The sequence below is a fragment of the Eriocheir sinensis genome, chromosome 23 (assembly GCF_024679095.1).
Source record: "Eriocheir sinensis breed Jianghai 21 chromosome 23, ASM2467909v1, whole genome shotgun sequence".
NCBI lineage: Eukaryota > Metazoa > Arthropoda > Malacostraca > Decapoda > Varunidae > Eriocheir > Eriocheir sinensis.
Genome location: NC_066531.1, coordinates 14,868,880 through 14,892,323, shown reverse-complemented (window position 1 = coordinate 14,892,323; position 23,444 = coordinate 14,868,880). Strand labels below are relative to the sequence as shown.

Sequence of the window (23,444 nt, the reverse complement as noted above, 5' to 3'; positions counted from 1 at the left end):
TTAAACGCCACCCGACAAGCCCGTTACATTGGACATCGATATGTCCTGACGCTTATAGATCACTACTCTAGGTATGTAAAATTTATAAAGATGAGATCAAGGTTAGCGGAGGAGGTAGTGAAGGGTTTGCAAACGTACATGGGAGATTTTGGGGCACCGAAAGTGCTCTTAACGGACAATGCGCGCGAGTTCCACGCAACCATTGTCAAAGAGCTATGTACTAGAATGGGCACCCAGTTGGTGTTCAGCACTCCTTACCATCCCCAAGGCAACTCTATCTCAGAACGGATGCACAGAACAATGAAATCAGTCCTAGCTACGTTGTGCCGAGGACACCCACACCGGTGGCCAAACTATCTTGGACAGTGCCAGACAGTCTTAAACGCGGCAGTGCACGAAACCACCGGGGAGCAACCGTTCTACCAAATGTTCTCTCGTTACGCGCCACGAAGTGTAAGTGCGCCCTTACCACAGGACGATGATGACGCGGACATAAAAATCGCGATGAGGTGGTTAAAGAAACTAATAGGGAGAGAGCACAAAAGTGGCGAGACAAGGCTAATCGAGGGAGAACTAATCAGAGGGTAGAACTTAACAGTTTGGTGTGGGTGAAAAAGGAACAAGATGAGTCCTCGGTACAGCGGAAGTTGGGAGTGAAGTGGTTAGGTCCGTACAAAGTTAAAGAAATACTTAGGGATGGAAGTGCATATGTGCTAGAGAATGTTTTCAATGGAACACAAATACAACGTGCGGCCGAGAAAATCAAACCATACGTAGGAAAAGAACAAGTCCTCATCGAACAGGAGGAAGTACTCGTACCACCGGTGGACGATAGTGATGAGGACGAAATTGAACAACGTCCCACGAGGGAAAGAAGGCCGCCCCGAAGGCTAATAGAGGAAGTTTAGGTAGGCTCCTGGGACAGAGTTGCGCGGTGCAGGACAGTAATGAACCCTCTTTGTTGCAGTGCAGAGCGGCACTGGGAAATCTCTCCCGCATCCAGGGTCAGCGAAACCAGAGGAAGCATGGGGACCCAGAAGAACCTCGTCAACCCCACCAGGAATATCTGGAACGACCTGGGCTCCCTGCAGAAGGTGTGGAGAAGGGGCTGGAAAGGTCCTACCACGCAACCCCGGATGCCAGGAGGAGGTGGGAGGTACACACCTGACACCCTACCAGGATGCCGGGTCCTGATGAGACCCCAAGGCACTCGTGCCTATATTATGGAATAATGTAGTACTATATGGTTGGCCGCGATTGAAAAAAAAAAAAATTTGTGACCCTTAAATAATCTGGTAAACTATTTTTTTTTTAATGTTTAGTAGGATGTTTTGTATATGATGTAACTAAATGTTTTATATGGAGTGAGTAGTAATGTGATTGTTTTTTTAGACAAGTTACCCATGGGTTCAAGACTTTGAGAAAGGGATTTCAATCTCAGGAAGGAGGGAGCCGTGTAACGGTCCGAATGTGAGTGAACGAGAATGTGGGTAAGTCAGTGAGTAACAGAGTGAGTAAGTGTAAGCGAGTGCGTGAATGAACGAGAGAATGTGAGTAAGTCAGTGAGTGACAGAGCGAGTGGGAGCGTGGATGAGTGAAAGAGTGAATGAGTGAATGGGCGGCTAAGGAATGTAAGTGCGTAAAAGGTTATGAGAAGATAACACGGTGAGCGAATGAGTAAATATCATGAACGAGAGTTACTGAAATCCCTCATTTCAAAGCCTCGAACCCCCCAAGAAACCAATAACTAGTTAGTTAGATAGGTAGGGTTTGATTGTAAAAGAATGTTCCGGAAGGGAGAGAGAGTCAGTAATGCGGGGTTAAGGATCACGTGATGGGGGAAGGGGGAGGAGCTTAGCGAGGAGCAGAGGCGAGAAGCCGAGGGCAAGGAGACCCACGGGCCAGTGAGGAAGAGCACCACAAGCTTGGGAGACGTGAGGACACGAACACCCCTACAACAAGGAGCGGCAGCGAGAAATCACAGAGAAGCGGGCTGGTCAGAGAGGTGTCCATCTCTCCACTCAGCCCCCCGAAGAACCACCCACGGCCTGCTGTGTGAGGCGGGCTAGTCAGGAGACGAGCAGCAGGAAGCAAGAAAGGCAGCGAGTTGGAGTTGAGTGAGAGAGGTGTCCATCTCTCCACTCAGCCCCCCCCCGAAGAACCACCCACGGCCTGCTGTGTGAGACGGACTACAGGATGGGAACTTGTATGGCGGGGTAACCTGCCCCTCGACTGCCCGAGTGGCCGTCCTACCACTGCCCTGGTGGCCGATATACCACTGCCCCAAGCTGCTCCCTACATCACGACGAGCGCCCGCCTCTTCACACCACCCGAGCTGCTCCCTCTCCACATCAAGCGGCGCCCGTCTGTCCATCACCAGGACCGCCCCTTTCCCATGTGGACGTCCCCTGCCGAGCCCGACGCTCACGCCAGCTCCTGCTTCTCCTCCTCCAGCAACCAGAGCGAAGCATTATGTGTATTCCCCAAATCTTCCTTGTGCCGGTAGCTAGTTAGATTAGAGGCATACAGCCTGTCAGTCAGTCATTTGTTAGTACTCCGCTAACCCTTGAAAAATGAAGCTAAATACATATTTATATACAACCTTACTGTGAGTGTTAACATTTGGAGCCTGTTTTGCTGCTCATTTGAGATTACTGAACCCTTACCCCCCCCCCCCCCCCATAGTACATTATCACCATCCAGTTTCTTAACGCTGTCTCACAAGTGGTTCACACGGAAATCCTCCCACCTTCCATAATTAATCACACAAGTAACGCCCTTCTGGTCACAAACCTCGGAACGAGTGTTCACTTGTCCTGAGGCCTTACCATCCGGGACCAGCGCTCGGGAATGTAGACGACTACCACGCTACCACATACCATCACAACCATAGTGGTCGTCAAAAAGGGATGTAGCGACACACACCCCGCTACAACAGCGGCCCCTCCACCCTACAACCGCTTGAGAAAGCCCAGAACTCTACCCTCCGTGTCATCCTCGGGGCGCCCCTATGGACGAAATGCGTCTGCCTCAGAGCGGAGGCGCGCATAAGCAGTGTCGTCACAAGAGTAACTCCGCTCTCTGTCGGCCACCTGTCGACGCTGCTGTGCCACAAGGGCTCGGAGCCGCTACGGGCCTCAGTCGGCCAAGCCCTATTGCGGGCGCCGATCCTGTTCCGCAAGAGGACGTGGGCGGCGATTGCAGCCCCAAGCTCAGAACTACCCCCTTGTCCAGCGTGTTTCTGAGGGACAGAGATCCACCTTACCCCGACTATCCTGCCCCTCCCCCCTGGGCGGCGGCCCCCTTCACAACCACCATCCGACCGCTGCCAGCGAGGAAGGCCTTGTTAGTTGGAGAGCGGCTGACGAGGGAGGCCATGGATAGGGAGAAGGACGTGGCGCGGCCCTACGCTCATGTATATTACTCCGACGGATCTATCAGCCATCACACCCGAGCAGTCGGTGCGGCGTTCGTCACGGCCGGGCACACTGCCATGTTCAGGCTGCCGGAAGGGTGCTCCTTCACCCAGGTCGAACTAGTAGCTATTCACCAGGCGCTGCGCTATGCTGTAGAGGAGGGCAGAGGCGACGCGATCCTCCACTGTGACTCAGTGCCAGCTATTCAGTCACTCCACCGGGACCCGTTGGCGGACAACGCCACCCTCCTTACCAGCATCCACGTCCTGATGCGGATAATGGAGGGGGCCGGCCGTCACGTGGCCGTCAACTGGATCCCCAGCCATGCCGGTGTGCCGGGGAACGAGGCGGCTTACTAGGCGGCCTATGAGGCCACGCTGCTCCCATCGGTGACGTACCGCCTACCACCGAGCGTGTCCCTCCTCAAGACGAACATGTCGTCGTATGCCTCGGCTGCCACCACCAGGGAGGTGGAGGAGGCTCTGGCAGCAGACTCCCCATCTGCCTACTGGTATATTACAGCGACCGGCTCGGGCTCACGCCAAGTACCATCGGCCGTCCGCAGGCGTGTGGCAATACGTCTCCATCGCCTACGCCTCGGATACAAATGCGCCTCACTGCTACACCCAGACGGTCCAGTTCCGGTGGAGTGCCCTCACTGCGACGAGGAAGTGGGCCACCCGCTCCTCCACTACCTCCTGGAATGCACGAGCACACAACCCCTCCTCCAAAACCCCGAGGGGCTATCTGCGCCTGCTCTCATTCTGTCATTCATAGTCTTTCAGATGAGGCCCTGGTGCGCCTCGTGAGGGACTACGACCCGCTCCGCTAGAGCCGCTCTCCGAACGCCATCCTGCTACGGGCCGTCGTTATTCGACAAGGGCCCGTTTCCCCCTCGGGGGGAAATCGTACCACCACCACCAGTGGGAAACCCAGTGGCACGCCAGCCCTCGTCGGGCAAGCAACTTGGCCGGCCCTTCCGCCGGTAGTAGACTGCCTGGTTGCTCGCCAGGCTCCTGCTACAGGCGCCCGGGGGACCCGTGCCTCCGTCGCTGCTCGACGGCTGTTACTCGTGGCGGCGGCGGAGGCGTCCCCACACCCGCCTCGAGTTTCAATTACTTGTCCCCCCTTACAGGGCCGCCCTTAGGCCAAAGGCCCTGTCCCCTATTAAGGGGTAAATCTTTAAAGGAAGCAAGTGGGAAACCGGTCAAGTCTCATCGGCTGTTAAAGTGTGACCTCTCACTGGATTTACTTCACACGGCGTCATCACCTCCCTGACGGTGAGGTACAATGACATACCCGAGGAGGATGCATTACCTATTGTTGCTTTAATCTTGTTTCCTTGTTTCCCATTATCACTAAGGGTTACAACTTCATAATACCTGGGTTATATCTTTGTTTCACCTTAAGTTTAAGTGCAATATAAGTATAATTAAGTATAAGTGTTTGATTTAGCTGTGTTTTACTTTAGAGTTGTTATTCACCAAAAGCTGTCACCCCTTCTTTCGGTGACGTACCATACTACCACTACTATTACTACTACTACTACTACTACCACCATTACTGTTACCACTAATGGCTTCCATACATTCACCGAGAACCCTACCACCCATCCCACAATCAATAACACACCCACCATCACCACCACCATCACCCCCACTAAAGCCATTACTTCAATTAATGCCATCTTTATTACCCTTTTAAGTACACTCATTACCATTATCAGCATCGGCACTAGGACACACCCTAGTGCTTGGGGGGAGAGGGTAGGGGTCGCATCGTGTTCATGGGCAGATTCAGAGCAGCTTAACGACCACTTTTGGTAATTTCCGCCTCGAGACTTACAACGCACTAACTCTCTTTATGAGATCACGACCTTAAATCGGAAGAAGCGTAGACCGTGAAGTGTAGTCACCCACCCACACAGTCACGCGAGAATATTCAAGCCCAAGCCAGGCAGCACGGCAGATAATCAGACACTGCTGCGGTGTTATGCTGAAGTGAGGTACGGGACAAGGCTGAGTTCAAGGGAGGGTCTTAGAGAGAGAGGAGAGAGACACACACACACACACACACACACACACACACACACACACACACACACACACACAAACAAATATCATACTTTTTTTTATTCTGTTGCCCCCCCCCAAAAAAAAAATCATCACACACACAAACAAACATCATACTTTTTTTTTTATTCCGTTGTCAAAAAAATAAAACTCATCACAGTTATATTTGAAGTCAGTCACATTCTTGTCATCTAGAAGAATTCACATGGAGACGAGTAGTCTGGGTCTCTGCAAGGGTAGTCTCGGAGACAGCAAAATTACATCTTGCGCATTACGGTGCAGTAGGGTTGGTTAGGTCCACTACAGACTTCTTGCTGAGGGCGGTATCTATTACCCCAGAAAGGGGTAATAGAGGCAGTAACCCATTACGTCAACAACGGACCAACACATCATGGGCACATGTGCCCATGATGTGTTGGTCCGTTGTTGACGTAATGGGTTACTGCCTCTTCCTTTAAAACCTAATCGAAGACACTTTGGGGAAACGCCCAAAAGGAATGTGAGGTGTCCAATAGAAGTTTGGCAAAGGTCATTTCTGGCAACATAATGGAAGGGATCGCCGCCTACATTGACAGTAACGATATAAGTGAGCTTTGAACAGTATTCCATCGTTATTGCCATTTTATCAGCCAAGAGTTATCCACAGGTTAAGAAGATAGGTTAAGCCGTACGAAAATAGTATCGCTTGTGTAAAGCATATTAATTCCAAATCTGCATAAATAAAGTGATATGTAACCCTCGATCATGAGGTCATCGTGGAATACAGACATGAGACAAAGTATTAAACTAAGATTTGTTGGTCAGTCTCTGCAGTTTGGATATCACTGAGTTGCTTCTCTTCATGGTCCTGTTTTCTACTAGACTGGCCTATCTGTCATGTATCATGTCAATTAAACACCGGACTGTTCATGTCAAACAGCGTGTTAAACTGACCGTACATAATAAAGCCAGCCTTAAATTAACAGTTCTTCATAAACTAATTCACCCTCATCACATATGTAAACTGTCACTCTTTCCATTAGCCTTTTTTCTTGGCTGTTGAGCCACGATTGCAGCTGCCGACAGTAACAACACTGAGAAGGTGAGGTAAATTTTGGGTAATACGCTATATCTACGTGTGGCCCTTATGCTTATCTCCATCGCATTGGCCTTTAAGCGGCTAAGCTTGTGGTGGGAAGTAGAGTGAGTCCCTTGATTGAGAGAGTAACAACAACTTGAGATTCGGACGTTTTTCCCCGCGCGTTTTTCACTCCCTCATGTTCTCTTGTTTTGCTGTTTCACAGCCATTTCCATGTCCACTGTTCACTGGAACTGAGGAAACTTGTCAAACCTGCACACCTTCCCCTAACAGTTAGCTGGGAGCCAGCAGCTAGTGAGCCCTGGGAAATTTAATGAGACAGTTTGTGTCTACACCAAATAACGTGTCGCCAACCCACCCATTACGCCCTTATACTTTACCATAGTTTGGTCACCAGTTGTCGGAATGTGCCCTAAGAAGGTGTCAGGAGATTATTATTAACCTTACGATCAGCTATTATCTCAATATAGGCACTCAGTAACCCACGTAACTTGTGATAAAGGCGTGTCAAGGAGGGTTACTTACATCCTTGAGAGGCGGCAGAGATCAGAGGGTACTGAGAGAGTTCAAATAAGTATGTGTGCCTCTTTTTGAGTTCTGCTGTTGTGATGGATGGATTTAACAATACTTTTCGCTCTAAAATATTATCAGCAGCAGTTTGGGACGTCTTTCTATTAACTACAAATCCTTTCCTCGCGTGAACCTTGCCTGCAGCGAGGGACACTGCATGCCTCCTGCATGTCCTAAACCGTCCGCATTGAGATATTTGTCACAGGCTACGTGGCTGATGTCCAAGCTCTATCAGCTCAAGGCACTTTGCTTCTTTTCTGTTACCTGCTTGCAGTAAACTTAGCCGATGGTGAGAAAATTATTGCAAGCCGTAATGGGGGGTGGGAGGACACTGATTCCATTATTCGCCGCGCTGCTCTGTTTCTTATGTTAATTCTCTCTCTCTCTCTCTCTCTCTCTCTCTCTCTCTCTCTCTCTCTCTCTCTCTCTCTCTCTCTCTCTCTCTCTCTCTCTCTTACGAAGAAAGGCTTTCCGCCCTTAACATGTTCTCTCTTGAGAAACGTCGCCTCCGAGGAAAACTGATCGAATGTTTTAAAATACTTAATGGTTTAATGTCTCTCTCTCTCTCTCTCTCTCTCTCTCTCTCTCTCTCATACACCCACACACAAAGCAAATCAGGCAGAAATGCGCCGACGGTGACATCCGAGCGGCTCTTCGCCTTCTCACCACCTCGGACTGCGTCGCGGCTCCCAGCCAAGAGGTCGCTGACAGTCTCAAGGCCAAACATCTGCCCGCTATGCAGAACGAGGAGCTGCCGCAGCCATAAGACACCGACCTGCATCACCTACGGGTGTCCGAGGACGCTGTGCTCGACACCATCCAAGACTTCCCTCCTGGTTCGGCAGCTGGGCTAGACGGCGTCCGTCCCACGTACCTTCGCCAGCTGCTAGCCGAAAAATCCGCAGAAGCCGGCCGCAGACTCTCGGGGCTATCACCAAACTCTGCAATGCCGCCATTTCTGGCAACATCCCCGAGTGCGCAAGGAAGGCCTTCTTCAGCACTCGCCTTTCGGTAATTCAGAAGAAAGACGGAGGCTTGCGCCCAATCGCTGTTGGCACCATCTACCGCCGCCTAGCCTGTAATCTAGTGCCCAAGAGAATGGCATCGGCCGTATCAGCACAGCTGCGCCCAATTCAGTTAGGAGGGGCACAAGGCTTCGTTGTGAGGCAGCGGTCCACGCCCTAAGCGAGTTCGTTGACACATACAGAGGACCCGCTGGCCATGTTGTCGCCAAATTGGACATCACCAACGCCTTCAACACAGTACATAGGTCGTCAGTGCTGGGAGAGGTGTTTCGGCGCTACCCCGCGGCCGCGCCGCTGGTGTCCCAGGTCTATTCGCAGCGTTCACTCCTCTAACTCGGCTCCACCAGTCTATGGTTGTGCCGCGGTGTGCAGCAGGGCGACCCTCTGGGTCCCAGCCTGTTTGCTATTGCAATCAACCCCATCATCCAGAACCTTTTATTTGTTTTTTGCTTCCAGACATCTTGTATTAAACCACTCTTTTTTTTCCCTTTCATTTTTCACTTGACTACTCCTTCATTATAAGTTATAAAGTAGCCATATTTTTGTTGTACTTTTCTGAGCTTTATCATATCTGACCAGTCAATGCTACCAAAGAAAGCTCGTAAATCATTATACCTAGCATTTTTTTTGTGATTTTTTTCTCTCTATGGCTATTTAATCCAAGTTCTTCACATTCTTCGTCAATTTCTATTTGTAATACTTCATGGTCGCTTTTTCCTAGTGGGCACTTTTGTTGGACTTCACTTAACAAGTCTATTCCTCTAGTAAAAATTAAGTCCAATCTTTCTGGTTCAGCTTCTATAAATCTCGTCTCTTCCCTTACCCACTGTGTCATGAGATTATTTGTGGCCAATTTTGATACTCTAGTTCCCCACGTATTTTCTTCACCTTCGACTTTATATTTTTCCCATTTGATATTTTATAGTTAAAGTCTCCTGTTAGAGTGTGTGTGTGTGTGTGTGTGTGTGTGTGTGTGTGTGTGTGTGTGTAGTTTCTTTTTCACCATGGCGTGATCACGTGTTGGACTCGTGAACGTCACCATGTACCCACTCGGAGCGAACTTTGGAGCTCTTCTAATTGGTATATGGTTACTTCTGGACCCTCACACACCAGGCATAACCAGGACTCGAACCTAAGCCTGTCAGGTCACAGCTTTAATTCACTTAACCGCTGTATCGGTGTGTGTGTGTGTGTGTGTGTGTGTGTGTGTGTGTGTGTGTGTGTGTGTGTGTGTGTGTGTGCAGGGGAGGAAATTAAAGGAAGTATCTCAAGGAAAAAAAAAAGCCACCTGACCCTGCTCCTCCAAAATTATTTGTGCCCAGTTGGGGTTTCGAAGAGGAGAGAATGGTTAATAGATATTTTCTGACAGATAAATATCTTTCGAGCGGGTCTGGCAAAAACCATTGCTTTCTGAACTACCCTGGTACGAATTATATCCCTCTCTGAACTTTTATATCCATAGTCTTTTCCGGCCGATCTATCTCTGCTCTTGTAGACGGTTATTGTTCTTCCCCTAATCCAATCAACGGTGGTGAACTACAGGATTGTCCTATCTCCCACTCTCTTTATGTTCTTCATTTATGGTATTTCCAAAACAAACTGTCTTATACACTCGTACGTCGATGACTACTCTGCATTATTCACCTTCTTTCAACAGACTGGAGGCTGCAGCACGCTAACCTCAGACCTTGCTACAATTTCTGAATGGGGTAGGAGGAACTTGGTGTCCTTCAACGCCTCAAAAACTCAGTTTTTCCACCTGTCACCTCGACACAGTCTTCCAAACACCTATCCCCTATTCTTCGATAACACGCAGCTGTCACCTTCCTCTGCACTAAACATCCTCGGTCTATTCTTGACTCAAGATTTAACTTTTAAACCTCATATCTCCTCTATCACTAAACCAGCTTCCTCGAGGTTAGGCGTTCTGTATCGTCCCCTCCAAGATAATATCCATATATAAGGCTTATTCCGCTCTCGTATGGATCTCTATTGAACAGAGTAGATAGAATCTAGGGCTCCCTGTCTCAACAACTCCCCTCCTCTTATTAACAGTCTTCTGCTTCTTAAATTCCTCCGCACTGTTGTATCTATTTCCATCTCCTATTGATATTTTCATGTTGACTGCTCTTCTGAACTTGCTTACTGCATGTCTAGCCCACTCCCACGGCCCCGCTCCACTCGACTTACTGATCTATCCTTATACTGTCCTAATCCCTAATGCAAGAGATAACCATCATCTTCATTCGTTCATTCCTTTCACTGGCAAACTATGGAACAGCCTTCTTCAACATTTAATATCCTTGGTCTATCCTTAGCTCAAAATCTCAACTGGAAACTTCACATCTCCTCTCTTACTAAATCAGCTTCCTCGAGGTCGGGCGTTCTGTATCGTCTCCGCCGGTTCTTCTCCTCCCGCACAGATGCTTTCCATATAATTAAAGGGGCCTTGTCCGCCCTCGTATGGAGTATGCATCTCACGTGTGGTGGGGCTCCACTCACACAGCTCTTCTGGATAGGGTGGAGTCTAAGGCTCTTCGTCTTATCAGCTCTCCTCCTCTTACTGACAGCCATCTACCTTTTAAATTCTATCTTCTATCTTCTATCGATAGTTTCATGCTGACTGTACTTCATGCCTTTGCAAGGTTATGGAGAAGATGGTGAATGGGCGGCTCATGTGGTACTTAGAGAAAGGGAATATCTTATCACAAGTACAATATGGTTTTCGCAAAATGCGATCCACCTCAGACGCCCTTCTATCTTTGGAGTCATCTATATGTGAGGCCTTCGCCTCCAACCAACACCAAGTTACAGTGTTCTTTGATTTGGAAAAAGCGTATGACACTGCCTGGCGTCATGGCATCTTACTTTCCCTCCATGAGTTTGGTCTTCGTGGCCGGCTCCCGATTTTTATCAAACAGTTTTTATCAAATCGTTTCTTGAGGGTGAGGGTTGGAGACATGCACTCTGATGCTCTTCTTTTAGAAGATGGTGTGCCGCAAGGGAGTATTCTCAGTGTTACTCTCTTCGCCGTGGCCATCAACAGCGTTATTAGTGTACTACCAGAAGGAGTCCGAGGGAGTTTGTATGTCGATGACCTGTCCATCTCAGTCTCTGGATCCAGGATGTCACTGATAGAACGAAAATTACAGCTGGCACTTAACAGGATATCCACGTGGGCTGAAACTCAAGGTTTTCGGTTCTCCCAAACTAAGACTGTGGCCATGCACTTCTGCCGTATTCATGGAGTCCACCCGGACCCAGACCTATACTTCTACGGTCGCAGAATCTCATGTGGAGGAGACCCGATTTCTTGGGCTGATATTCGATGCAAGGCTGACCTGGGTCCCTCACCTCCGGTATATCAAGGCAACTTGTTTGAAGGCAATTAACCTCCTTAGAGTTTTAGCCCATACCTCTTGGGGTGCGGATCGCCAGACCCTCCTCATGTTGCACAGATCACTTATACTTCCGAAACTGGAGTATGGGTGCGAGATATATTCATCTGCGTCGGATGCTCGTCTCCGTATGTTGGACTCTGTGCATCATGCTGGGGTCCGTCTTGCAACAGGAGCCTTTAGGTCATGTCCGATTGCTAGTATGTTAGTGGATGCCGGCATGCATTCCTTGGACCTGCGCCGGAGGTCTTTAATGCTGAGATGCTGGTATCGGACTCACCGCCTTCCAGATTCTGTGCCTTGTGTTACCGCCTCCCAAGATTCTCGCTCTCGCGTGTATGACGCTCGGCCGAGTTTCCCTAAACCTTTTGGATATAGGGTGCAGTCACTTATGGCAGCCTGGGCAGTTCCTCCATTCACTGTTTGTCCCCACCGCATCCCGAGGGTGGGCTATTGGCAGTTTCCCAGCGTAGAAGTGTGTAGACCTATAACGGACCAAAAGAGCTCCCTCCCCTGTTACGCAGCACAGTCCTTATTTTTAGAGCACTTCTCTTCTCACGAGGGCTCTGTTCCCGTCTATACGGATGGGTCTAAGTCGGACACTGGAGCAGGCTTCAGTGTCGTCTTTCCCACCTTCTGCCGGGGCGTTAGCCTTCCTAGAGTGGCGTCAGTCTTTACGGCTGAAACTTCCGCTATCTTACTAGCTCTCAAAATTATGTTTAGTCTCCCCCAGAACTACTTTACCGTTTATAGCGACTCTTGTAGCGCACTGGCTGCTATAGCGGCCCGTGATTACTGTCATCCCCTTATTTTATCGATTTTAGAATGGCTTTACTTATTAAACCGTCGAGGTAGTCGGGTGGCCTTTTGCTGGGTCCCGGCCCATGTAGGGGTTCAGGGGAACGAGCAGGCCGATCGGCTGGCCAAGGCGGCGGCTACCCGGCCTGTCCCTGCTGCTGCACCTCACCTTCGCCCACTTCCCTGCAAAGACTTGTACCCTAATATCCGAGCCACCGCTGATAGCGTGTGCCAGGCCAGATGGGAGGATATGACTGCCACCACCAAGATGGGGGAAGTCACGACCAGGGCAAGACGTCCGTGGTCTTACTCCCACATAAAGTGTCGCAAAACGGAAACCGTTCTGGCCCGCCTGAGGACGGGTCACACACGCTATACACAAGGCTTCCTCATGTCTCGGGGTGTGCAGCCTTACTGCGACGACTGCTTGGTCCCCATGACTGTCCGGCACTTGCTGGTCGAGTGCCCCAGTCTGCAGGACCTGCGTGAGCAGTACCTCTCCCGGTGTCATGTAGATGGAAATTTTCCCCTCTCCCTAATGCTGGGGGAAAAGGTGCTTACCCCGGGATATGACGTCATGGGGTATTTGCGGGAGGTGGGCGTTCTCCATCTCCTGTAGTCTTTTAAACGCTGAAGTTATTCTAATGGACCATTTTAGAACACTTTTTAATACCCCTCAACATACTTTGGTCCATGGATAGATTTTTCTAAACTAAGATTATTTTACTAATTTGCTTTCCATTTTATTACGCACTCCGGCGCCATATGACCCAAGATGTTGCGGCGCCACGAAGGAAATCCCAAATCAATCAATCAATCAATCAATCATGCTGACTGCTCTTCTGAACTTGCTAACTGCATGCCTCCCTCCCTCCCGCGACCCCGCTGCACAAGACTTTCTACTCATGCTCATCCCTATACTGTCCAAATCCCTTATGCAAGAGTTAACCAGCATATCCATTCTTTCATCCCATTCACTGGCAAACTCTGGAACAGTCTTCCTTCGTCTGTATTTTCTCCTGCCTATGACTTGACCTCTTTCAAAAAGTGTATCAAGACACCTTTCCATCCGAAATTGACCTCTCTTTTGGCCACTCTATACTTATCACTATATGAGAGCAACAGTTAGCGGGCTTTTTTTTTTTACATCTTTTTGTTGCCCTTGAGTTGCCCTGTGCTGTAAAATAAATGTATTCCTCCTGTCTACGACCTGACCTTCAAGAGTGGAGTATTAAAACACCTCTGCACCCGAAATTGACCTCTCTTTTGACCACATATACATAGTATATTTTTATAGGAGCAGTGATTAGCAGTTGAGAAAAACATGTATTTTTGCTCTTGAGCTGCTTCCTTTGTATATTTTTTAAGTGTTCAGGTCGTAGGAATTGTCCTCGAGTTTGCTAGCGAAAAGTTAACAAGTGCATAAGGGATTTGGGTAGTATAATATTGAGATGGAATAGAAAGACGTTTGCACCGGGCCACGGAAGGCGTACAAACCTGCAACTGGTTAGTTCAGAAAAGCAGTTAACATGAAACTATTGATAAAAGATAGAAAGAGAGGCGACAATGAGGCGGAAGTTAAAGAATAGAAGGTTGTCAGTAATAGGGGATAAGGTGATGAGGCGAAAAGCCTTTGGGTCTATTTTGTCCAAAAGGGCTGTGTGTGTATAACCTTCAAATCCATGGAGTGTGTGTGTGTGTGTGATAATAATACAATAATGAAAGGAATATTTAGCTTTGGAAGCCGTTATGCTAACATCCACAGATATCAAATATGAGAGTTAATATAAAGATATGCAGGAAAGAGAGTGGGGGGTTAGGGAGAGTAGTCCGTATGTGTATGTGTGGGCAAGTGCGTGAACGTGTGTGTGTGTGTGTGTGTTCAGTACCCTTGGATCACTGACCTTGCTCTGACCTCTTCTGTGCCAAATGTTTATATATTTGCTGTCCAGACCGATAAAGAACATAAACCTTTTTTTGTGGGGGATACATTAAGTACCCAGCTAAGACTCATGTAAATAATGGAAGACATTAGACACATATTTCTTTTCTTTCCTACGATTTGATTAAGTTATTGGACACATATACTAAAAGTCTAAGCTTTATAAACAGGTAAAACATTTTGTTACTTTTATTTTCAACTGCGTGAGGTTGGTCGTAGACTCATAGGCAGTCTGGTAGCATAAGCAAACTGTAGAGCAGAGGCTCCCAACCTGGGGTACATGTGCCCCCAGTGTTACATTTGCACTTTTCAGGGGTTACATTGGGTCCGAGAGAACAACCACTACATACTGTACAATACATGATGTTTTAATCTGCATTCAAATTGCACAGTGTCGTTTTTTTTTTTTCGTTTTTTATTTCCTTATTTTGTAAGCAAAACTTTTATTTAAATTATATCATGAGTCTACACATACAATTTCATTATAAAATGATATCAAAATATTAATTTCATCGTTTTTCATCTTAAATTTTTAGGGGTACACGGGAACCTATAAAAATGCCCAAGGGGTACAGAGGAACAAAAAGATTGGGAACCCCTGCTGTAGAGGAACTCAAACGTTAATTTGTCTTAGCGTAGACTTTTACTCTATTCATTTACAGAATGTTATCTACTCGGCGAATTCTAAAACTAACACAAGAAAATCCCTTACATCAGTCAAAAGGGCAATAGGTAAAAGTACAAGATAATCATTCTTGATTTAACTACGTATTTTGTTTACTAGATAATATTGCTGAACATGTCCAAAAATGTGTTATAGCCTTTGGATTGATATTTATTATTTACTATTTTAATCATATAAAAAGAATGAAAATAAGAAGGGCAACAACCATTCGCGGCTGCTCCTTCATCACCACCAAAAAGCTGATTGTGGTGGTAACATTCCTAAAGGATGACGGCAATGAGAATTTTAATGTAGAAGGTGGTGACTGTGGACCTGAAGAATATGAATGTGTCTGGGAGGAGGACGAAAATCAAGAGGAAAAGGAGAAAAAGGAAGTAGAGAAAATGAGAAAGGGGAAAAGAGAATATAAAAAGAAGAAGAAGAAGAAGAAGAAAAAAAAAAAAAAGATTCGAACTAGATAATAATGCAGAGAAGAAAATTAAAATGAAATATGAAAAATATTAAAGCAGAGTGAAAGGAAACATGGTACCATGGGAATTTATTAAGGCAGACAGCATAAAACCTTTTGGTTTATAACGATACTCTCTGCTCTAGTGATTTACCTAATTCATTAGGCACTGCAATGACCTGCGGAACAAATGGAAATGCTTGCTATGCCTAAGTGTGAAAAATTTCAGTTCAATCTTGACTCAACAAAGGTATGGTCAGTGGAATTCTTAGACGGATTGTTCATGTTCGCATGAACGTCTTTCGTAGAACAGTTATTACAGTTACGGAGCCAGAGCTATAGACTGCCTTACTAAGTACTGAGAATAGACCCAAGGTGTCCTCCCATATATCGAATAATAACGGTTTATAAATTATCATACATAGTTCTCCCACACTCAAATGGTATCTGTTTATCCTACGAGTTATAATTATGTGTTAGTATTAATGTCGAATAATAGTTTTACGTTATTGTTTCATTACATTTGCTTTATTTCATAATAATGAAAGTAGCGAAAATATTCACCACTAGTAGTTGCCAGAAAGCAAAGACAAATTGACTACATGCCTATTTTTTTTTACTTTAAATGGATATTTTCATCCTCAGCGATAAATGTTACTCTCCTATAATTGAAAGCAAACGTTTAGCGTAGCCATTTTACAGACTTCTTGTTTGTGAATCATATAGAAAAAGGAAAACTCTGTAGTGTATCGTGAACGAAACATACTGAGAATCTGTGACTCTTCCTTTGTTCCCGATTGTACTTTATAGAAAGCAGGTCATAGAAAAACTGCAGTAAAAAATAAAATAAAAGGAGAGTACAACCTGGGCCAACACTACAGCTGGTCAACCAAATAGGGAGGGAAATATATACTAGAATTGAACTGGGACAGTGTTTTCTTTTATATAAAATATATGAACAAAAAGTGTTTTGTTTGTCTCAAATACAAATCTAATGACTTGAAACTATCTGCACTTTTTGAGCTAACTAATGATGGAGGGAATTTGTTGCAGTGATCGACAATTCAAATACTGAAATACTCTCTATATGCTAATGCGTTACAGCTTTATTCCATAGATTTCATTCCATCACCGTGCGTAATTGTATACTGATTTATATCAATCAAGCTCACTGGGTTTTAAGTCGAATTAATATTATTGTGAAGGGTTCAATCAAGTCCTCCTTAATCTTGTTTTTTAGGTAGTGATTATTAGCACCGCACAGTGATAACACACGAACGCTGGGACATGCTTAGTTTACTTTTGAACATAATTCGGTGATTAGAATCGAATGACGTATTTGTAATGGCATATTCTGAATGTCATGTATAGTCTAGTTATTACGTCTAGTAAGTTGTGACAGAGGGTTCTTAAAATGAAGCCTAACATCATGTTCGCTTTTTGAATCGGTGCTGTGCATATACTACTCATTTTAAAATTGGTAGTTATGATGACACGGAGAACATTTCTTCCAGTATAATTTTCACGAGCTAGCTCGTGCTCATTCAGTATACTTTATAAATTATGATGTTTATCTCCTAGATGCAGAAACCTGCATTTTTTCTATGCTAAAACACAATTAGCAGTTCCCACTCCGGTCCATAAGTTTAATATTAGCCGAACTAGATTGCCGCAATCCAAAGTACTTGTTACTTTGATGTCAAATTTGGCTACTTTTGAAAAGATAAAATTTTTATTAAGTCATGTATGTATATTATAAATGGCGTTTGCCCCAGCATTGGCCTTTGGGAAACGACATTACTAATTTTAATCAAATCAGATATTTCACCGTCCATAACAACTCGTAGTTGTCGGTCACTGGGCCAGTCCATGGGCGCCATGCGTAGGTGGTCGTTTTTTTTTTTTTTTTTTTTTCATGGAAACGTTATTTTGAGATTAGCCTCATATTTGTCGAACGCAGTACAAAATTCTAAATAGATTTTGCCATTGGGTTCTCTTGCATCCCAATCGGCACGAATATCATTAGAGAATATTGGTATGTTAGTTAAGCAAGCTCTATTACTACGTAGTTTATGCTAATTAACAGGCATCGAAAAAAGTAACTAACTTGACTCTGATTTTTATTTTTCGAAGTGTTAAATAAAAACACTTCCTCTTTATTAAATATTTATACCCCTAACTCGCATCGATTTTGGGATTGGAAAATTGTTCATCAGGACTTTGAAATAGTTTCGTTGGAGCAGTGACATGTGCAGTGTTTTCTTTTATGCATAATTTGCTAGCGGTTGAGTTAAGGATCGTAATCTTAGCTTTATATTGCTAAATAACACTTCATTGTCTCGTAATGTGCCAGTATTATTATTTTTTTTTTGCCTTTTTTTTTTACCTAAATAAGTAACCTTTTTGGATAATGAGGAACAAGAAGAGAAGGAGGAGCACACATAGGAGAATGATATGAGTAGAGAGGTAAAAAAGTACAGAACTAGAGAATGGGAGGAGAAAAGAGAGGCAGGAACAAGATGGATGGCTAGGAGGAAGGAAATGGAGGAGGAGTAGCAATTGTGGTTCTGCTTCCCTTAATACCTACCATAAATCGCTTCTGCTCCGACTTTGATATTAAAAGCTTTAATAATGCCACCCCGAGCGATCTGCATTAGTGATCTTGATTACTACATTAGTTCCACGACACCCCCACTAATGACTCACTCTCTCACAGCGAAAGCACCTGCCTCCTTTTCCTTATCTTCCTCATACTTCTCCTTCTGCTCCTTCCCTTGCACTTCCCCAACCATCGTACATCGACTATATTACTCCTTCTCTTGTTTTACTTTTGATTTATATTTTCTTTTTTGGTTATTTTGTTGCCACTATTCTTGTTCTTTCAATCTCGTTTCTTGTAATATTTATTTCTCTCCTCTCAGTTTCTTTATATTTCTTCTTGTTTTCTTATTTTCTTGTACTTTTTCGTCCTCCTCCTCTTCTTCTTCTTCTACTTCTTCTCTTCTTATTCTTTTATTTTTCTTTCTCTTCTTCTTCTTCTTCTTCTTCTTCTTCTTCTTCTTCTTCTCTTTTCTCTTCTTTTTTTTTCCTTCTTCTTCTTCTTCTTCTTCTTCTTCTTCTTCTTCTTCTTCTTCTACTTTTTCTCTTCTTATACTTCCTAGTCTCTTAAACTTCTTCTACTACTTCTTCTTCTTCTTCTTCTTCTTCTTCTTCTTCTTCTTCTTCTTCTTCTTCTTCTACTTCCTTTTCTTCTTCTTCTTCTTCTTCTTCTTCTTCTTCATATTATTATTATTATTATTATTATTATTATTATTATTATTATTATTATTGTTATTATTATTATCATAATTATTGTTATTATTACTATTATTATTTATTATTATCATTATTATTATTATTATTATTATTATTATTATTATTATTATTATTATTATTATTATTATTTTTATCTATATATTAATACACTTGTATCTTCCTTCCTTCGTGTGTCACGCCTTGCTGCGGTATTATCAGTCAAGCTCTTCCCCCTTCCTGCGAGGGAAGCAGTCTCCGTGGACCAAACGGTATTATCAGTGACGATGAGTGTCTTTGTGCAGCGCGCGAAGCGGCGAGCGGGAAGGAAACGAACTATTTTCTCTCCCTTCAGGAAGAGCAGCTGAAGACCACCTCTTCGCCAATATCTTCGCACATTTAATGATTTATTACAACATTTTTCTATGTTACTGTATTATTAATTGGGTATGAGAACAATCTAAATTTTCTGGGCCTTATATAAAGAGTCATACAATGCGAGAAACAATATTTTTCTGTTTTTTCAAGACTTCGCTGTTCCTATAATAATATAAGCCAACATTGGAACACGCCGCCCTTGCCAGGCTCCAGGTTTCAGTACAGCAGCTGCTCCTCGTATATTATCACAGCCATTTCTTCCTAGGTAAGCATGGATATTGTTTTATAACATGTTGTTTAGGTGTTATGAACGATATGTTTCCCTAATTTACCCTTGAATAGAAGAAAACAATCCTACTTTCTTTAATATGAGCGAACCCAAAAGGATGTTGGCTTCGTTCCTCGGAAAATATTTCTGCTATGATTGCTTATTAAAAAACACATTGCAACACAGCATGATGCGGCCTAATTGTTGAGCTTGTAGATCAGTGTGGCAGGGCAAATCAAAGTCGGGTGTGTGTGGAAGTCAACATACAGCTGTCTACTCGACCGCCGATCCTCTCCCTTTTGCTAGACCACCGCAACCCCAACAACAAATGGGCTACGAGAAGCGCAACGTGCTACTCGAACACAGAGAGTTAACAGACTCCCTCTCTTTTAAACAAAAACAAAAATGCTTCCAAATTTGCAAAACTGTAATACAATTTTCTATGGATTAAAAAAAATTAAAACATAATACTCCTAAAATGAATTCTAAAGAAACTAGATATTCTTTTTCATAATTTCACAAAACAATAACATCAACCAGTTAATTTTCTATAATTTCAAAGACCCTTTTTTCCAAGGCTCCAGCTATTTTCAAATAATTTACTCCCTTTTTTGTCATCACATCAGCCAATTGTGCTTTTGAATCTCCATTTTGAACTATTTCTTTGAGAATAGCTATATCAATTCTTAATCTCTTTTCAGAAACATTTTTAACTGAGTACACATTGTCATAAAGTGAACGGTTATCTACTTAGAGCTCCACCGACAATTTCCTTTCTTTATCATACAATATTTGAGACAACATATTCCCAAGACAGTAGGCCATGTCCACTACCTCAACAGCGGCCAGTGTCTCTGCAGCAAGAGTGCTTTTCACATTTCTTATAATTTCCTTTGCCTCCCAGTACAAAAGGACAACTATTTCCATTTTCACTCACAAGAAAAATCACAAAGCCTCCAGCACTACTAAAGCCATCAGGGAGATTAGCGTGAGAAGCATCACTGTACACAACCAACTTAAACTTTGAAATGTCACCTAGTTCTGGGAAGTACATTGAACTCTCAAGAGTACAGGGTTACCTTAGAGATCTGTTTGCCTCAATCAGATCTTCCACTTTGGGATTATTTACTTTACAGCTAAGTTCTTATACATCATATGACAAATCAGGTTTTGAGTTAGTACATAACCATCCCAGTTGGCCCACTAGACTCCTAAAGCTTTTCTTTTCTTCTTCATTACACTCCATATTCTTATTCAATCCTCTCACATCATTTACATTGATAGTTTCTAGAGATTTACAGTATTCATTTTGATGAAGTTTAACACCCTGTTCACTTTGTTCAATATCCCGTCCAATGAATCTGAATGTGATTTTACTTTGCTCCCTAACCTGAAAATGATTTCTGATTTTGGCAATGACTACAAGTTCAAATCGCTTTGTTCCTCCCCACGAGAAATCATCTACATGCATAAAAAAATACCACATAATGCTCCATCATCATACCAATATGGTCAGATCCCATCCTCAGCAGGAAAGTCTTTACTGTGAGATACCACTTCCTAGCTGCTGATTTTGGCAATGACTACATTTTCAAATCGCTTTGTTCCTCCCCACAAGAAATCATCTACATGCATCAAAAACATACCACATAATTATCCATCATCATACCAATAGGGTCAGTTTTCATTTGTTTGCATCCCATCTTCAGCAGGAAAGTCTTTACTGTGAGATATCACTTCCTAGCTGCATCATTAAGGCCATAGACACATTTTTCCAACTTTCATTGTACAGTCTTATAACACCTTGCTTCAACAGGGGGAACAAGGTACACTTTACGCTCAAATCTTTCACTCTGTAGAAATGCAGCTTAATGTCAATTGAACTCACTGCCCACTTTTTTGACAGAGGGAAAATCTGACTGAATTTCTTCTTTTTACTCAAAACCTCTGGCAACTAGCCGTGCTTTAATTTTTGTTTCCTTCACTGTTTTTCTTCTCTGTTACCACCCATCGAACTGACAATGCTTTCTGACCCATGTTTGGAACTTTCTCATATACCCCCAAACTCTTCCAGCTTTTCAGTTCTTGTCTCTTTTCTTTTCCATCATTGCCCAAAGTAAGTAATATTTCTTGTTTTCTTCCAAGCTTCTTTCTCATTCCTTAGTGGCAAGCAATAGTGTCCTGAGGAAGTACATCTCAATATCACCTTTTTTCCATGTATTTCTGCAGTATCATTTTCCAAGTTCAACCTCATCTGTGCTCTCTTCATTGATGTCTTACTGAATAAAAGGGGAATAGAGCAATTCACCACATCAGCTGTTACACTTGCTCTGTCACCTATTATGTTCACTGTAAGTTGAACGTTTTTCAATGATTTATACACATTACCATCACCAAATCTAAATGTTGTTTCACTTTCTTCCTCTTCTTTTCTCAGTTTCTCCTCTTCTGACAATGTCTGTATGTGCATTTTCATCCAGTCAAAACCACACACTGAAGAACTGCAGGCTGTGTCCAGAATAGTATAACTAACAGATTCCGTCATTAACACAGGCATCATTCCAGGATTATCAACAACAGCATATGATTCTGCCTCTTTAGCTAATTCTTCACTAGCACTGTTATCATACTTGGTATCATTCTTGTACATGCAGGAGACAGATGGTATTGTGATCCACATACAAAGCATTTTCTCACATTACTAATCTGTCAACATAGTTTCTCTGTCCACTTTTCTCACTATTTACCATACTTCCTCTACCTCCTCTGAATCCTCCACCTCCTCTTGACCGCGCAACAACATCTACCTCCTCTGTGCTAAACACTGGCTTAGACTTCACCATTACTGCAGGAGTCACACTCGTTCTACTTCCTGACACTGCACCCAATGACAACATTACCTGACTTCCAAAAAAATTCTTGAGTGTTTGTTGCATGGAATCAGACATCTTATCTGGATCACTGAAAGACACTGCTGTCAACACTATTTGTTTATCTTTTACCTCTAGCCCAGCATTGCCCAACAGCTTGAATGCCAAAATGCAATTTGGTATATTCACTTGTACTTCCTCAAAGCAGCATTTCTCTTCACAAATTCCAAAATGTACTTCTCCATAGTGTCTTCCTTCTCTTTCTTGTATGTGTCAAATCTTCTCCATGCCTCATATGCAGCTGACATCTGGTCCTTTTTGTACCACTTGTCCAAGTGTTAAGCAAAACTTTCATCCCATCATCGTCCGCCAACTGCTCAATGTCCACCTCTTGAAAAATCTTGACCCTTACCTCGCTTCCTTCTGGGAATGACAGGGCAAGTGTTACAGATTGTTCCTTCTTCTCAGTATTGGTGACATGCTGCCATGCTCATAACTCTTGTTTCCTCCGAAGACCGGTACTCGCGCCCGACCACAATCGCTGTTGTTGGTCATCTTTTCTTCGTCTTCTTTCTTCTTAATTCTCTTCAGTATCCTTCCACCTGCCACCAACTACGCTCTGCTACCCTTTGTAGATCAGTGTGGCAGGGCAAATCAAAGTCGGGTGTGTGTTCCCTGACCTTAGAATACCAGAAGTCAACACACAGCTGTCTACTCGACCGCCGATCCTCTCCCTTGTGCCAGACCGCCGCAACCCCAACAACAAATGAGCTACGCGAAGCGAAACGTGTTACCCGAACACATATTGAAGAGAGTTAACACTAATATGTTATACTGAATGCAGAGACCTTGTGGGTGAAAGGCAGAATGCCTCTTCCCACGTTAGACAAGTGTAGTTTAATGATAGAGCCCTGAGCCATGAACTTATTAATGACAGGATAATATTTACTTTACTGAGACATCACATCTATTTATTGATTTACTTCAGAATGTGGTAGGTCAATATCACGTCAACTACAGTTCATAAGAGTACATACTTTGGTAAAGATTAGTTACACCAATGCTTACTTTTCTCTTGCCCTACACTTTGTGCTTACATTTTTTATCACATAAATAGATTCATGGCACCTTTAATCCCCTTTGAAACCTGTTACTCTGGCCAAAATAAGAAAGAAATGATGACATTAAAAATCATTTTTGCAGGT

The 23,444-nt window shown here is 44.1% G+C and overlaps 1 protein-coding gene across 1 annotated transcript; it reads left to right on the top strand.

Annotated features, from left to right (window-relative positions):
* Positions 1–12: 12 nt before the first annotated feature.
* On the top strand, positions 13–4,968 carry LOC127002499 (uncharacterized). The gene is made up of 2 exons (XM_050868516.1): positions 13–2,005; positions 2,127–4,968. The coding sequence occupies exon 2, from the start codon at positions 3,011–3,013 to the stop codon at positions 3,773–3,775; it is 765 nt and encodes a 254-aa protein (XP_050724473.1). The 5' UTR covers positions 13–2,005; positions 2,127–3,010; the 3' UTR covers positions 3,776–4,968.
* The last annotated feature ends 18,476 nt before the right edge of the window (positions 4,969–23,444 follow it).

What these genes read in the sequence shown, in the direction of transcription:
- LOC127002499 (XM_050868516.1), top strand. Translation starts at nt 3,011, where the DNA reads ATGGACGAAATGCGTCTGCCTCAGAGCGGAGGCGCGCATAAGCAGTGT.